Below are 17,133 nucleotides of genomic sequence, written 5' to 3' on the forward strand. Positions count from 1 at the left end.
TAAAATTAAAGTATTCCAACAAAAAGTACACGTCAAAAAGAAAATGGTATAACACCGTGTTCACCCTGCGTGACGCAAAAAGGTAAAACGTGCGTCTTTTAAAGCAACAATCCTTTATTTTTGGCTCTCACATGGGTCGTCCTCACGTTGTTCAGTGAATTCAACCCCCCTGACCCCCCTGAAAGGGACAAGCCGATTTACAACACTTCATCACTGTATTAAGTGTCTACCATGTGTTTGTCAATGCTGAATTGCTAGATTAAATGGTCGTAATGTATTGTGTCTGGTTACAGTCGTTGGAGACTGAATGAAAGTGTTTTTTTTTCTGTTTGTTTGAGGAGCAGCACATATATTTAAAAAACAACAATTGTCGGGTTAAAGCAATAAGTGAGGTATTTTACCTGCTTTTTGTAACATAACAATGAGTAAGGTATTTTACCTGCTTTTTGTAACATAACAATGAGTAAGGTCTTTTACCTGCTTTTTGTAAAGTGTCTTGAGATAACACTTGTTATGAGTTGAAGCTATACAAATAAAAATTGATTGATTGATTGAATTGTATGTAACCCTAAACCCCCTCTGTAATATATCTAACCTCAGCAAACCTCATTATTTGTTTGATACAGGCTAAGTGCCTCTCATTCTTTTACTATTCTAACATTAATATCACATTTCTCTTTAGTAATGTACATTATGTTTATTGTTTTCACAGTGACTGGAAGTGAAGAAATGTAAAATAAACAGAAGTCTCTGTCATAACAGTTGTCTTTATTTTGCAGGGAAATAAACAAGTCAACTTTTTAAAACATTTGAAACAAGAAAAACAATGCAGCACATGAAAGTGGTCAAACCACCATCCTTCCACTCCAACAACACAAAGTTTGATGTTTTTTTTCTTGATGTTGTTGCAAACATTCAGCTAGTTTAGACTGTCACTGATGGTGTTAACTTCAAGTTTTGTATTTATGCAAGGCTACAGGTAGGTCTGCCCCCCCACCCCGTGTAGGCCAGGCTGATGGGCAGGGAATTGGGGTTAAAATGAGAAAAACAAAGCAATGGCAAATCGTACACTACCATCCACAGGTCAGAAAATACTCACAAATCAGTTTCACAAGCTCATTCTGATTATTGATCAAAAAAACACACAGTCAACGCTTGAATGATTGAATTAAAACAAAAATTATAAAAGGAATTAACATATTGTTTATATTTAAAAAATGTTATTAAGGAAGTAACCTATGTAATGTATGTTGTGAGTATTAGAAATTGTTAACATTATTTTCTGTTTTTCTGTGGATACAGCTCTGGCTGAAAGCTGTAGTGCTGACTCAGACCCAAATAAAAAGAGTTTTACCGAAGAAAAAAGTCAAAATCTTAACTCGAGCATAAAGAATTTAACTGCATAATATGACGGACATGAGGAGTTTGTTTCATTTTTTTTTTTATAACAAGGCAGACTTTTTTTTTTTTTTTTTAAATGTCCCTGCATTCAGAAAAGAGTTGATGCGTTCAATGTAAATCAGATTATTGCCAATCCATGTCTTACAGTATACTCACAGAAAGTGAAAATCTTTTGAACCACTCTGACAAACTGCAGGTTTGTCTAGAATCTTTCTTCTTTTTTTTTCTGACAACTAAAACAGAGGAGAGTTGCATTAAATAAATACTGTCAGCTCTATCAGTGTACACGAGGAAAACATTTAGCCAAATCGAAAAAATATGAAAAAAGAAACATTTAAACTGACAAAGTAAAATTCTTCATAAATATAGAATAAATATGGAAAATCAATCAATCCCACACATTCACTGTTCTGTCCTCACTGATCACTGGATTTCATGGTCAGTTCAACATGATATCTAAAGTAAGGGATGAACAAGTCGTCTCACATTTAATATAACAGCAGTGCCTTTTTGTCTAAAAGGGAAATAAATCAATAATAAGGGGAAGGAGGTGCACTCGTTTTTTACCATACAGTGTTTTTGTTGCGCCCTCTTTAAGAGCATCTGATAATGTTTTTTATTCATTAAAAGTAGAACAGCCAAACACTCTGAATTCTCACTCAGGCCAATACTGATATGACTTTAGGCCTTAACTCAGCCCACTGGAGGACTCACTCCAACACCACTTGTCAACTTCCTTATAACTGCATTTAAAAAAAACACGTACTTGGCCACACTGGAGAATTTTAGAGTCGACCGATAATAAGGATCAGAAGAATTAAAGCTGTGGGAAACATATAGAAACAAAAAAGGCAGCGTCATCATTTTCTACAGTTTTGCACACCCTGTCAAGAAGTGATTTGTCCCATAGTGAGTTTTCAGGATGTTTTCCATGGTTCCACCTTTCAGACATTTTTTAAGACATTTTGAAATAACACTAATGGTATATTTGGGGGTTTTATTTGATCATCTTAAAAGTATGTAACAAGCTTCCTCAGTCCCAGTAGTCGATCCTCTTCTCCACATTGGACTACAAAATCAACAGTCCTCAATCCAACCTTTACCATCAGTTAACACCCCTCGTCAGCCGTATGAGTAAGCCATCTCAGCGTTATTTTACCCCCGAATGATTTAGAGAAGAGTACTAAACTGATTATTTCACAATTGAAAAAGTGATCTTTTTGTGCTCTCTGTTGGAATTGGAACAGGTTTTTATTTTTGTGAATTACTTCCAAATTCATCTTTGGTATTTCTGTGCTGCAATCTTTTTACTTGTTCATTGACACATATACTGATTTGTGCATAATAAGTTAACACTCTCTCTTTCCCACATGATACTAAGCAACAGTTTCTCCCACACAGGAAGCAATCAAAGATCAACTTGTGCAAAATATCTGAAGTCTGAAAAAAAAGATCTGTAATCAGAAGCAGCTACTGATCCATGTGACCCTGATCAGCTGGACTGTTATCTGCAGAGTTAATCCTCGTGTTCTTTTGTCAAAGTGTCTTTGAACAGGACACGGAGCCCCAGTTTTCACCTGATGGCCAAGACCCTACACCCAAGATCCAGCTAGTCAACGGTTATCAGACTACAGCAGGATCACAGCAGCTTCAGCTTAATGTTGGAGTTTCAGATATTTAGCTCCACAAAACTCTTCATCCCTGTCTCCGACCCTATCCACTGTCCTCCTTTACAATAAAAATAAAATAATAATAATAAAATAAAATTAAAAAAAATCGTTTTTACTACGACTGATAATAACAACCAAAGAGGACATTCAAATAGCTATCATCATCAAAACAATAAAACCTCCACCAATATGTCACCAAGCACCTCCCACCTCATGCCTTGCTTTGCGTCAACACAGTCACTCTGAGAAAGATTTCTGTTGAAGAGTGCGGTGTCTGTTGGATATGCGAGTTTAGGCAGAACGGTTGAGATGAGGGCACGAGGGCTCCATCATCTCTACAAAAGCTCTGAAAGCGTTATCCTCTGGGAGAAAGTCAGAGAAAAACAGCAGCTCGTTCCGTTTAAATGTCAATGAAAATGATATCTGTAGTTTAGGTTTCATAGAAGAATTGTCTTGGTGGGTTATTGAGGTGAAAATTCAGTGATGTTTGTTTTTTTCCTTTTCTGGCATACCTGTAGGTCACAACTCTAGATGTTTCCCCCTTTAAAGGATTCAACAGGTTTTTAATCATAGCACTGGTCTTTACACACAAAATAAATAGTTCACAGAATGATGATGATTACCCCCACACACACGCACACGCACACGACCTGTTGACAAACTGAAACCTTCCACAGGGGATTAAAGAAAAAACATTAAATAACAGGATTTAAATGACGGCTGGTCTGAATCTCCCATCATTCATAGACAACAACAACAAAGTGTGACAGATCATCCAATGAACAAAAAACAAACAAAAATCATGAAGCAGCATGCTTTTGTGCACACATACACACACACACACATACACACACACACACACACACACACATCTAAAAGACTAGATGCACATCATGCATCCACACACACTCACACCTTTAATCACACATATACAAACACACAATTTGGCAAAATACTCCTCGGTAGTATTCTCTCCGTCCATGTCCTCGCCTCCTGAATGGCAACTCTCGCTTGCAGATTTTTTTGCATTCCCAGTTCATAAACAAGACCGATGTAAAGTAGAAGGGTTGCAAAATGGCTGCTGTTAAGATGGCAGATGTGGCATTTAGTGAAAGCAAAGGTTTGATATCTACTTGTAACATTTGTCCTCCTTTTCCATCCTCAATACTCCTTCTCCTCTTTTGCAGTCTGTTGCTGATGAAAGTAAGGCAGGAAGTATTTAATTGAATTACGTCACTATGATTTTTCTCTTCTGAGCGGCACACTCTGCAGTCCCTTTCCTCTGATTGACACGAGACAGCAGCAGAGACAAACAGACACTCCGATGACTCAAAATCTACGCTTTGAAAAGACACTCTGATAACTAAAGGTGTGTCTCACAAACACTCAAAACACTATCCAAACCTCTGCTGGAGAAGCTCCTTCTCACTCCCTTTTGTATCATCACCATCGTTTGCCTCAAACACATCCTCTTGTTCGTCCTCCCTGTCCCTTTAGAGGTTTTTTAATTAAAGCGCTGGTCTCGGGGCCAGGAGTAAAAAAACAGAGCAAGAAAGCGCTCCCTCCCTCCCTGCTTGCCTAGGCCATGTAGATGAAGGTGTTGATGTCAGTCTCGTCCCTCTTTATGTACTTATGTTCGATAAGCCACTCGATCTGCTCCTTGATCATCTTCTTCTGAGGCAGAAACATGTTCTTCAGGATCTCCACCAGCTCTGTCTGCAGCTGTGCATTACTAATCCTCTTCCTCATCTTCATGATTTGAATGATAGCCTCCTGAACAAGAAAAAACAACAACATTGAGATGCTTTTCAATGGACTACAGGGAGACTTATCTACGGTGCTCTTAAAGGGACAAAATAGCATGTGATGATTTGCAACTTTAAAAAATCATTGCATTTATGTCAGACCTTTTTTTTTTTAATTGTGAATAACTAGTTACTGCTGACAGCCCTACTTTTAATGTTAATGGTTTTATTTCTTCTTTTGTTTCACATGACAGTTATTTCTCACTGAGTCATGATGGAGGGATTATTGTAACACACATCAAAAAATATAGTAAGGAGAAAATCAGTGTGAAAAGATTCTTACTTCAGCTGATCTTTAGCATAGTTTTCTTAAAACAAGGACCCTGGATTTGATCCCTCAAAAACATGACTACAGAGGTGTCTCCTTTATTTTACAATGTCTATGTTTCAGACTTTATCTGACATAAAACCTTTTTCATTCAAAGTTTAGCAGATCTTTCAAACCAACGCAAGAGTCATATTTTGTTGTACCTGAGTTCTGAGTATTCTAAGCTGAACGATTCCTTCGTTCTCCTCCTCTCTCATCCGCTCTGTGGTCAGTTGCAGTCGACCAATCAGATTGATCTTTCCTCGCTTCTGGACCTTGGAGTTTTTTCTGAGAAAAGGATGGACACAGAAACACGGATGGATCAATATTCAAAATACTTTAGGCTTCACAGTCCTTCCATGGTGTGGCTTCAGTTCACCTGTGGACCTGTTTGGGCGTGAGACTAATCAATTTCAGTGCACAGTTATAATAATATGTTGTGATTAAATGTACTATCAGACTCTGCTCATTATGACACATATTGTGTATACACCTGTTAAAATACATCACTGATTAAACTTTGGATCAATTGGACTCAAATACTCCTGTATAGGCAGTTTTAGGGCGACCCCCCCACACGGCCGTTTTGGACGCCCCTCGGTTTGTCAGATATGAGAGCAGTTATCAGGTCAACAGGTGTTGCAGTGATGGAAGAGGTCAAGACAAGTGGTTCAGATAGAAGTGATTGTACCCGACCTAAAAAGCCTCTGCATGTTTCTAATAAGCTCCACGAGCAGAAACGTGCTCAAACTAGGATCAATATTGGAAAAATGGAGAGAGGTTAGAACACAGAAAGGTTTACAGACCCATGCAGAGCTGGATAAACACTGAAGCTTCAGAGTCCACCACATGGTGACCTGTGTGAGCATGGACTCTAGAGGAGGGGGGAGACAGCTCTCTCTGATGTTTTGTATTTGGACTGCAGTACCCATTTTGAACACTAGGTGTCAGAGTTACATGTTCCTCCTCTAACACAAGTTTTTAGTTTAGAAATGATTTAATCCTCTTTACCTTCGCTGCGGGTTTCATAAAAATCAATGACACACAGACAGTATCTAACATTTTTCTATTTTCTATAAACACATAAATATATAAAACTATAACTTACATGAGTGAGAACTCCTGGTTGACATAGAAGAGCGTGCTGTCTGTGAAGTCTTTGGGGGAGCTAACTGAAGGGTCATAAGACAACACCTGTCTCTTCAGCTTGGGGAAGGCAACCAGAGACTGCACAAAGAGGAGAGAAGGAGAAGAAGAAATCATAATTATTGCTCACTTTTCAATGTTTCCTAACAATGCATTCTACCAACCAAGTATCCAGTCACCTCACATTATAATACTTTCTATATTATCCCATAGTGAGTACTTTCATTGATGGTTTTCAAATTAATTATTAGAGATATTTCCTCGGTCTGACCCAAAGTGTTCGGCGTAGCTCTGCGTCTGGCAGCTCTGTGGCTAGTTTCAGGTTCTCAAAGGTTATTCTCTCTCTGGGTCGCTGGTTCCAGGCGAACAACACCGCCAGCTGGAACGTCGTCACCTCCAGGTCGTACTGTCCAACCTCGTTTTTAAAGGTGATCTGAGCAGAGAGGAGGAGAAACAGAGGATGAAACAAAGATGAGCGTCCTCTCACAGTTAAGATGCAACAATCTGCTTCTCTGTCATTTTGGTTTGTCAGCCTCACAGCTGCTTTAAATAATATATAAGAGGAGGTTCATTACTGCTCACTCACTCCCACATCCTTCTTTGATTCATAATGTTACATTTCACTATCATGCTCTCAGAAGAGATGTTTGTCAGACGGTCAAACAGCTTTCAAAAGCCACAAAGATCATAAGAGAACAAAGAAGGGAGAAAGAATCTGAGGAAGATAAAGTCCAAGAAACTTTAAGTTTATTATCACATCAGAGAAGTTTGTTTTTCAGCCAGGTTAAAAAAAAGAAACATAAAGAAAACAGAAGTCACATAGACTCAGACATTAAAAACAACATAAATCCTTATATAGAGTATTATAGGGGATAGAGACATAGGGGATAGGATTTTCATATTCCAGGAGTAACAAAAACTGCATTATGACCCATTAAGTTCTTGTTTGTTGTTGCTCTTTCTGGCAGAAGGAACCCTAGATTGTTTATACTCACAATGCCATTAGACATGAGGTGATGCCAGTGGAGTTTGCGACCGCTGTGATTTCTCTTGTAGAAGTCTTCCACCTCAGGGATCAGATCCTCCAGCTCGGTGGGGAGAGAGACAAAAACTTTCTCACTGCTTCTTGACCAAGCACCGGCATTCAGGATCTTAATGTTCACACTGTCCGCTAGAGAGCCGAGGGAGAGAGAGTATTTTAGAAAACACAGAAAAAAAACACTTTCCTTTATAACTGAGATACAATGCAGATCTGATTATGTGTTCATGTGTTTGTGTGTTTGTGTGTAGTACCTGGCAGCGCCAGCCTGTTGTGTTTGTGGACCTCCTTAAAGACCTGATTGAGGTCCTCTGAGACCTTGATGTCCTGAAACATCCTGGCCAGCTTGTTCACATAATCTGCAGGCATTCCTACTTCCTAAACATGAACAGACCCACAAAATACATCATGAAACAACAAAGGAAGGAAGAGAAGACAACGAAGAAAAGGAGATTTACCTAATGCTTTGTGCCACATTCCTGAATAACAAACTAACGTTTTCATGGAAACCATCAAACACAACCAGGATTTAATTCTCAGACAGATGTTTGGTGTTGTTTGAAATTGTTTTACATTTTAAAAAAACAGATCTGAGCAGAAAATCTGAATGGTGCATTAATGCAGCCTTATTCAGGATACGATGTCAGGGCCTGCTGCCCCCTGCTCCTCGTTTTCCAGCACACACATTTGTGTTGCTTTTCCTTCTTCTAACTTTCTGTTCTGTTATATTTAAATCTCTTTCATGGACCTTAAAGTGTCAAAAACATGTAGATAATAAGTCATCTGGATATCAGTATTCAAGAACTGTTAGAGCCAACTTCTTGAGCCACGTGTCTTATCTAATAAAATGATGGTTTTGTTTATATATATTTTTAAAAGGAGTGTATTATTTAGTAAGTAGCATTTACTACCAACTGTGTACTGGAGTTATTGTATTGGTGTCATTGATCCGTAGCACAGCTCTTTCATAGTGGATTTATTTTTTGAGTGTCTGAGTTTCTCACCCTCAGCCACTCCACCATGTTCTCTTCAATCTCGCTGTCTGCAGATATGTCCAGAATCAGACGTCTGGTCAGGTGAGCTTTGTGGTAACGCATGAACACATCTTTATTCTGGACGTACTTCAACACCAAGAGCTGCAAAAAGAGAAAGCAGAACAATATATAAAGGGAGATAACAGAGGTCAAAGGGAAAATAACTGGTATGAACATTGATCGCTATAAAGCGACTCAGCGCCGAGTTGAACAGACAGATACTCACCACTTCTTTGAGTTTTAGCTCGATTTCTTCGGAGGTGAGTTTCTTGCTTAGAGGAGTTTTTCTCAGCAGCATATCACAGTAGTTTGCTAGCAGCTCAGGACACTTTGACTCAGGCTGGGTTTTCATACCCACACTGGTTGGATGGATACAAACACACATTCACATTTACAAAAAGTGCAAACAAAGACATTCTCAGTTTGGAACAACAATACTGCATCATATCACACTGACAGGAATAAATCACTCCACTCACCCTTTCTGTTTCAAAGGTAGCTCCAGTTTAAAGATTGTGGCGTCGTTGACAACAGTTTTATAGGCCTGAGGGAAACAGAAAACATGCAAAAGCAAAAATATTAATTTTAAGATTATATTCTTTAGCTAAGCAGTGATTTGTAAGTGAGATGAACAGACCTTATCTCTTGCTGTGAGGAAGCGAGGGTCGTCCTGAAAGGCCTCCTTTACAAGCTTACTGAAGCGGTTAAACAAAGTTAACAACTGCTCCACGTACTTCTCGGAGTCCTGGACACACACACACAAAGTTACCCTGCATTATTTACTTCATACTTCATGTCCTCACTCTTGACTTTTCAACCAAAACATCATGGCCTGTCATGTCGTCACTAATTGTTAATTTCCTGCAGTAACATCCACATGTCCATTCTTTTTTTTGTTATATTTTCGGGGTACTTATTTTCCTTTAATGAACAGAACAGCTGAAAAGAAACAGGACATGTTGGGAGGAGAGAGTGAGGGATGACATGCAAAAAAAGGGCCAAAGTCAGAATCGAACCCACAGCTGCTGCCACAAGAACTATAGCCTCCGTACATAACCGCTAGGCAAATTACATTTAAGGAAATATGTGCTTCCTCTGAAAGTGTGGAAATGACGGGTCGACTATAAGACATTTTCATTATTGTACCATTTTGAGTGTCAATAACAATGAAGACATAATCTGGCCCTTTACAAGGTGAATAAAAGGCGTTTCTCTTAAATCATGACCACATCTATGAAGAGGAGGCTGAGGAGGTATGTTGAAGAGTTGTGTTTGTGTACGTACAGTAGTGATAGTCTCAGCAGCAGCCACCATGTCTGCTAGTCCAGCATTGAGAATATGTTCTTCCAGGTCTTTCAGCATCGGCTCGATCCCGCTGGGAACTTTGTCCATTAAAGAAAACATGAGGTGCAGCCCTGCTCCAGAGGAAAGAAAATCAATGTCACACATGGAACAAGAAGCATATTCCTGCCCATGTGAAGAGGCAGTTGACTAGGACTCAATTCTTAAGACATTACAACTAGAACTACCACAGCTACTCAAAAATTGCTGTGCATGTTCAACACTGTGAAGCTGATATACATCAACAAAGCAAAACCAGCAATTTCCCCCCCAGCAAGACAAATGCTCATCAACTACAACTGTAGTTCCTATGTTGTACAGCTTCACTCCTGTTGGCAGGAAAACAATCAGCACCGGGTGAAGCTGTTTCTAATAGATAATTGTAAGACAGGCTGATGCAAAGTATAATTCATAGTATATCTAAATCGAATGCTATTGATTAGACAACAGTGCAGCAGTACTCACTGTCTGTTTCATTTCGTTTGATCATCCCGGGACATTCAGCGAGGATCGTCTCTTTGAAAGAGGTTACCAGAGCATTTACACAACACTCCATAAGCTGCAAAACATCAACAGAAAGCAAAGACTCAGAACGAGGGGAACTTTGAAATAAGGAAAACTAAACAGTAAAGTAAGAAGTAAAACCACTGCTAAGCACATTTCAGAGCACACACAATACATTTATGTGGCCGATATTATCAACCAATTTCATTTATTGCAGACTGGAAAATTCAGAAAATTAAATTGAAGATGACGTGGGGAAATAATAATTTGCCAAAACATGACGTATAAAATAATCAACTGTAGCAAAACCACCTACTGCTTGAACAGAGTTACATTCACGACGTGTCTCTAAATATCTAAGTGCTCTCTTCTCCTCTTCTCTCAGCTTTGTGTCTGCCTGCAGGGAAACACACATTAACATAAGGTTATACAAACACGCACACACACCAGCGATCACAGTTCTCCTCACATCTGCTCACAAATATGGGAATACTGAAAAAATAAGTAAAAATCTAAAACTACAAAACAGGCAATTAAGAAAATTTGATTAAATATTTTGCTCTACAGAAACACAAGACATGCCAGTCTTCATGGTTTCATGTTTTCAATTAATCTAATCTGCCTTGATTTTTTATTTTCTTTATATTATCAAGTTGAAGCGCTAGCCATCTGTTAATTAGGCAAAGGACCAGCCGTCCTCTCTTCACCAGAGTATTACTGAGTTGTAATCTTTCCCATATTTTAAATAAATCCTTCTGCTTCACACATCAGTATCACAGAGGCTTACATATTTCATGTAGTTCTGGACGCCGTTCTGCTGCAGGTAGGACGGTGCTTGTGTTCTGTAAAACCTCTCCGTGGAGTCGAGGTATGCTTTCTCAAAGTTATCTCTGTAGATCTGCAACTTGTCCTCTGGGTTGGAACACAGGTTCACTGACAGGACAGAAGAACGGAGAACGTGGACGTTAACTAAAAGAGGTTAGCTCAGTGTTCACTTTGTTTATGTTTACAGTAGAATATTTACAGGTGTGTAAAAACTTTTGCATGTTCTTATATTTTCTTCTTTATGATCTTTATGTTTTGTTTCTGTTGTGTTTTTTTATCTTGTGTAATATGGGTAATGTACAATATATGTTGTTGTTATAGGTTTGCATTGTTGTGTGCTTCTTTTTTTTAACTTTGTGTTTTTGTTGATTGATTTTACTGTATGTGTGTAGCGCTTTGAGTCCAAGACTAATTTCCCATGGAGGCAATAAAGTGTAGCGTTATCGTTATCAAACATGTTACTGGTAACATATCCTTCAGTGTGTTTCTTTGCCCTGTTATGTTTCTCATTGTATCTCTTACCATAAGACTCTCGTACACCTATGACGAGCTGGGAATCGAAAGCCTCCCCCTGCCGCTCTGCATGCACCAGCTTCATGGCGCTGTCCTGAAGGCGACTCTTAATGTTGGAAAAGATCGACTCGTTCCACGTGTCAAGCATCAGCTGGAAAAGATAAGGAGGGGGCAAAACTGAACGCACATCAAAGGCACCACAACTACCTTGAATAAAAAAAAATGTACTATCCGTTTTCTGACATCCAAGACGAGCCAAGCCCAATTTATACTTTCTAACTAAACGTCTTCAATCTGTTCACTGGACTCCCTTTACCCACAGCCTCCTTCAGTACAGTTTTACACACACGTCATGTTTGTCTCCATCATTATCTGGCTCTTCTTCCTCGTATCTCTCATGTAATCTCATCAGCTCTCCTCACTCACTTTCTCTTTTTGATTTTTTTTAATGTTTTTAGATTTTTTGGGGGGCTTTTTGTGTCTTTAATGGAGAGACAGGACAGTGGATAGAGTTGGAAATCAGGGAGAAAGAGAGAAAGAGTGAAGAATGACATGCGGAAAAGAAGCCACAGGTGGGATTCAAACCTGGGCCGCCCGCTTGGAGCACCATCGCCTCCATACATGGGGGGGTGTCTACTAACCAACGGCCACCAGCGCCCCCTTTATGATTTTTCTACTCGTTTTCTACCTCTCACCTTGCGAACGATGCTGTCCTCCATGTTTGTTTTCTTGTTGCTGCCCTGTTTGCCCATCAGCGTGATCTCTAGCTGACAGAAGGGTTTTGGCAGGATGTCGCACTGGGTGAAGAACTTCCTCCACTCTACAATGTAGGCCTTGAGCAGCGCTGTGTCGTCCTGGTGGCTCAGCACACGCTGCCATGCCAACAGAGGAAAGCACAAGTTAGATGTTGTGGAGGTTTACTGATAAACACATTCAGCTAGTTGACGACTTTAGGTTCTCTGGGGCACGACGAATGAGTTTGTAGATCATGAAAACATGTATATTTATCTTATGTAAAGAATTTAGCTTTATCTCAACTGATCCAACAGATGGCAGTACTGAACAATGGAAACACAGTGAGCTGCTGAAGCCTTTGTGTTTATCTGACTGCATCAGTCGTGTGTCATGTTGTATGTGTACAGGGAGGTTTTAGGCTCCAGTTGGTGAGTTTGTTAATTTGTTTTGTTTATTAGGATCCCTAAATTCTGCAGCTATTCTTCCTGGGGTCTGCAACAACCATTACTGTTGGACATAAGGTTTATTGGTTTGTTTTTCAAATAGGGTCTATTAGTCAGACATTACATCATATGTGGAAGAACCATCAGATTAAGGTTAATGGGCATATTTATAATAACCATAAACAAAAACAAAGACAGACAAAAACAACAAAGAAACATGAAACTGGGACTGATCCAAACAGACTCAAACACACACTACTCACATTCTGTGCTTGTTTGATAAAATCTAAGATATCCTCTTTTAGGGCTTGATGGATTTTTGCAGGTCCTTTATCATCCCATAAACAAACAGCATGGACATCTCTGGAGGGAGGACAAAGAAAAAAATTAGGAAAGAATGAAAATGATATCACAAGTTATTTTTTTCAGTAACGAATGAGAACATGTTTAAAACTGTTTATCTGAGGTTTGCAACACTTTACAGAACAACACATTTGACATTCATGACGGTAAGTTTGCAGCTATCTACGCAGACAATTGCCACTGAAAACTACAGGGCTATGAGAAGTCTGGGTACTTTCCAACATCATTTTTTAAAAAGCTCATGTTGCTAGGGAACAGTTCAACATCTTCTCTGATATTTCTTTTTTTGCACCAAAAACGTAGATCGTGCAAAGTCCTGGAAGCTTTAAAAAAGATTACTGTCACATGTTGTAAAGGTTTAAAGAGAGAGTGGCAGGAAAGAAGCCACATGTCGGAATCAAACTGGGCCCCCCTCTTGGAGGACTGTAGCCTCCGTACATGGGGTGTGCACACTAACCACTAGGCTACAGACACCCCACTGTTCAGTTTTATAGAGAATAAAGTCCTAAGATCAAAGCATACACAGGAAGAAATGTAGTCTCAATCTCATTGAAAACAGCAACACTGCCAACTGATGCCTGATCGTAGTTGAATAGGATTCATGCTGCCTCACTTTTCTTAACTATGCACCTCAAAGTCTGAGCCACTCTTCTCATACTTGTTGACATGTTGCTTGAAATGTGACCACTTCTGTTTTTTCAGACCTCTTGGAGAAGTTAATATATCATATTGTATATTGTCTTTCTTAGGTTCTTCTTTCTCACTTCCCCTCTTCCTCAAGGCCAAAAACTCAAATCACAAACTTCTCCTATTGACCACTTTTACTCTTCTAGCTACTCTTTGTTATTTACAGTTACTCACACAAGTCTGGTGCATTTTTATTTACACAGGAAACCCCAAAATCCCAAAACACACATTTCTTGAAGGGTTTTTAAGCTCTACATCTGTACCTTATTATTACCCTACCCCTAAACCCTTGATGTGAATAAGAACCCCCTCCAAAGACTAAGGAATATTTTGATCCTCCTCACTCAATCTAAACTCAAAAGAGCCCCACGCAATCACAGCTTTGAGCTAAATAAAAAGATACCAAGATTGTAATTTGGCAGTCTTATCTGAACACTTCTTTAAATAATAATGATAAATTACACCACTTTCATTAATGACTCACACTAAAGAAGATTTCTGTGAAGTAGATTTCTATTAGAAAAGACAAATTGTAAATAAAGTTGTGGCATTTAAAGTATGGAAACAAGACACTTCTCCATCTAGGTTTATGAGTGGAGCAAATCCAACAGGCTTATCTTCACATATATGACATTGCGTGGGGATAAAGTAAAGTAGAGCACCTGTTAGTCATAAGTAAACCCATCAGCTGAAATGCTCTAAAATAGTATGCGAGCTGTGTGTGTTTTGTCATTCAACGGTCAGAGTAATGCAACTGTTTTAAGAATCTGAAGCAGCAGAAGTACCAGACCAGTTTTTAAAATGAGACAGAGGAAGACAGGACATGGAGCAGAGGGTATCTCTTACGAGAACAAGTCGAACCACTGTTGCTTGGTGACGGCCTCCTGTCTCAGCAGCTTGAGAACGATGGGCCGCATCAGATCCCACTTGTCCTCAAACTGCAGGGACCCTTTGTTCTGGACGAGAGATATGGGACACATGGAGGGAAAGAAGGAACAGGAAGGATATAAAAAAGCAATGGGAAGTGATGTTTAGGGTAAAGAAATAAGAGAAATACATCAAAAGAAATACAAAGAAAAAAGACAAACTTGGATATAACAGTTAGAATCTCATATAAGCTTCATAGCTTGTTTTACATTTCTAATTAAAAACAATTGCTTAGGAATGTTTTTTGTTGTTTTAAAATTGTGCTTTGCATGATTGTTTTTGCTGATTTATCCAGATCCAAGAAGCCCCGACCCAGATCCACGTTTCTGCTTCACTTTGATAACTTCAACTTTATTTGTCCCCGAAGGGCGATTGGTTTTGCGGCAAGACAGTTAAATATTGCTGCATGGCTGCAATGCACAAATCTCTTCATAATTTATACATAACTTCTTAACTTTTACTTTCAAGTATTTGACTATTTATTTAAAGTCTGAAGTTTATTAATAGAGGGGAAGTTGTTTTTGACAAATCTCAAAATCCTTATCATACAACCATAAACTTTAAACTCCAAACGAATGCTAGTCTTTAAATTATGTGATGAGGAATTTATACAATCAATCGTTTGGTTCAATGTAAGCAGGCTAAGAATAGCTTTAACCTAGTGTGAAGAGGGAATATGCTTCTTAAAGGAGCAGCAGAAGATAGCCCCATATTAAAATGTAACATCGCTGATTTTATCATGGGATCTTGTTGTGCAAGTTTTAAGAAAGGTGCTTAGATAGATAGATAGATAGATAGATAGATAGATAGATAGATAGATAGATAGATAGATACGTTATAGATCAAGGGGGATGAATATTTTAGGAAACCCCTAATGTCATTATAATAATGCATCATGTCCCCTGTAATTACTAATTATACCTGTACCAAGAAAATCTAAGTTAACCTGTACAGGGATATGAATATAAACCTGTACACAATTTAAATGAAGGATTATTTTTTTATCACAAATTAGAGGTGACCTCTGGTATACAGCTGCACATCAGCATGTGGCAGCGTGCAGCAGTGTCTGTATGCAGGTAAGACAAATGTCAAGAGTCTGTGCATACTTTAAGGTGCCAATATTTGATTTATTATACAAAACATCTGTGCAGCTTTAAGTCTGTGTGGGGTTCACTGTTCGCTCCACCCTGACATAACAGAGGTGTTACATGGATTATGGTTGTGAAAACCACTTTAATCAGCAGCTGCTTTAACAAAAAAACAAAATGAGTGAACTAGTACACAGTGGATTCATCTTTTGCAGGTCATTGTTCTCTTCCCACCTTCACTGGGCTCCTGAACGTCTCTGACATTAACCTGCAGGTGGGCGGACAGCCTGTCAATGCTACCTGTCGGTGCAGGCTGTGCAGCTACCTGACCAGTGACTTGAATCATACATCTTAAAGACTTTATATGAGACCTGTGCAGTTCACTTTGCAGACAACAAGCTTTCCTTTGCATGCAGGACAGGAGATGTATTCTGCAGGTTAATGTTGAGGGCAGCTGTTTTATTAGCTAGCTAGCCACCATTAATGCCACTGAAATATTTGCACATTAGCAACAACAAGGCAGACATAAGTGTAATGTTTTAAAGGGTGTCCTGTGTGGGAGCGTTAGTGTGTCCGCAGCTGCACACTGTTGTTTTCAGGGTCTTCAGAGGACACGGTTTCATGTCTGCTGTGTTTTATTTATCTGATTTGGTTAAAAGCTTTGGGAGAAGACAAGCTGTGGTTTCGTTTAATAAGATGTTTTGTGTTCAAGTCAGTCGTAATAAATCGTTTCAGAAATAGACTCCCGAGAAAAAACACCGGATAACGACACCGCTGGTAACAGTGACTTCAGACATATCTTTGTATTATTCCCATATTTACGTCATATTTGTTGTTATTAAATGCACTAAACAGTAAGGATACACACACACTCGCTTGCAGTAAAAGTGTGTGACTGTAAATGTCTTGAAAATCTGCACACAAATATGGGAATATGATATATTCAAGAGCTTCTTACCTTTAACAAATTAGACGTCGCCATGTTTCTTCAACTTATCACCTCGCAGAATCTCGCGAGAACAAGCGGCTCGCTCAGGATTAGGTCATGGTAGCTTTACACTGAATATATATTTTATTGTTTCTGACACTCAATAATCTTCATAATTGATGAGACCACCTCTATCAACGACAAGAAATAATTAATTAGAAATACATAATGTGGAATTAATAAGACAAATAAATAAATATATGCCTAAAGTAAATCTGTAAACACTAAAGGACACTCAGTTTAGGTGGTTTTCTTTCACTGGAAAAGTTAAACATTTGATTTGTAGCTATTTCCACTGCACTTCAGTCTATGAA

The 17,133-nt window shown here is 38.9% G+C and overlaps 1 protein-coding gene across 1 annotated transcript; it reads right to left on the reverse strand.

Annotated features, from left to right (window-relative positions):
- Positions 1 to 747: 747 nt before the first annotated feature.
- LOC109991252 (cullin-5-like) lies at positions 748 to 16,815 on the reverse strand. The gene is made up of 19 exons (XM_020643513.3): positions 16,790 to 16,815; positions 14,660 to 14,769; positions 13,027 to 13,126; positions 12,281 to 12,457; positions 11,595 to 11,736; positions 11,035 to 11,180; positions 10,564 to 10,644; positions 10,209 to 10,302; positions 9,687 to 9,817; positions 9,040 to 9,147; positions 8,882 to 8,946; positions 8,629 to 8,761; positions 8,373 to 8,504; positions 7,623 to 7,746; positions 7,325 to 7,500; positions 6,601 to 6,762; positions 6,292 to 6,410; positions 5,348 to 5,471; positions 748 to 4,844 (listed from the first exon to the last, which is right to left on the reverse strand). The coding sequence occupies exons 1-19, from the start codon at positions 16,811 to 16,813 to the stop codon at positions 4,650 to 4,652; spliced, it is 2,343 nt and encodes a 780-aa protein (XP_020499169.2). The 5' UTR covers positions 16,814 to 16,815; the 3' UTR covers positions 748 to 4,649.
- Positions 16,816 to 17,133: the final 318 nt, after the last annotated feature.

Source organism: Labrus bergylta, chromosome 11 (genome assembly GCF_963930695.1).
Source record: "Labrus bergylta chromosome 11, fLabBer1.1, whole genome shotgun sequence".
Lineage (NCBI taxonomy): Eukaryota > Metazoa > Chordata > Actinopteri > Labriformes > Labridae > Labrus > Labrus bergylta.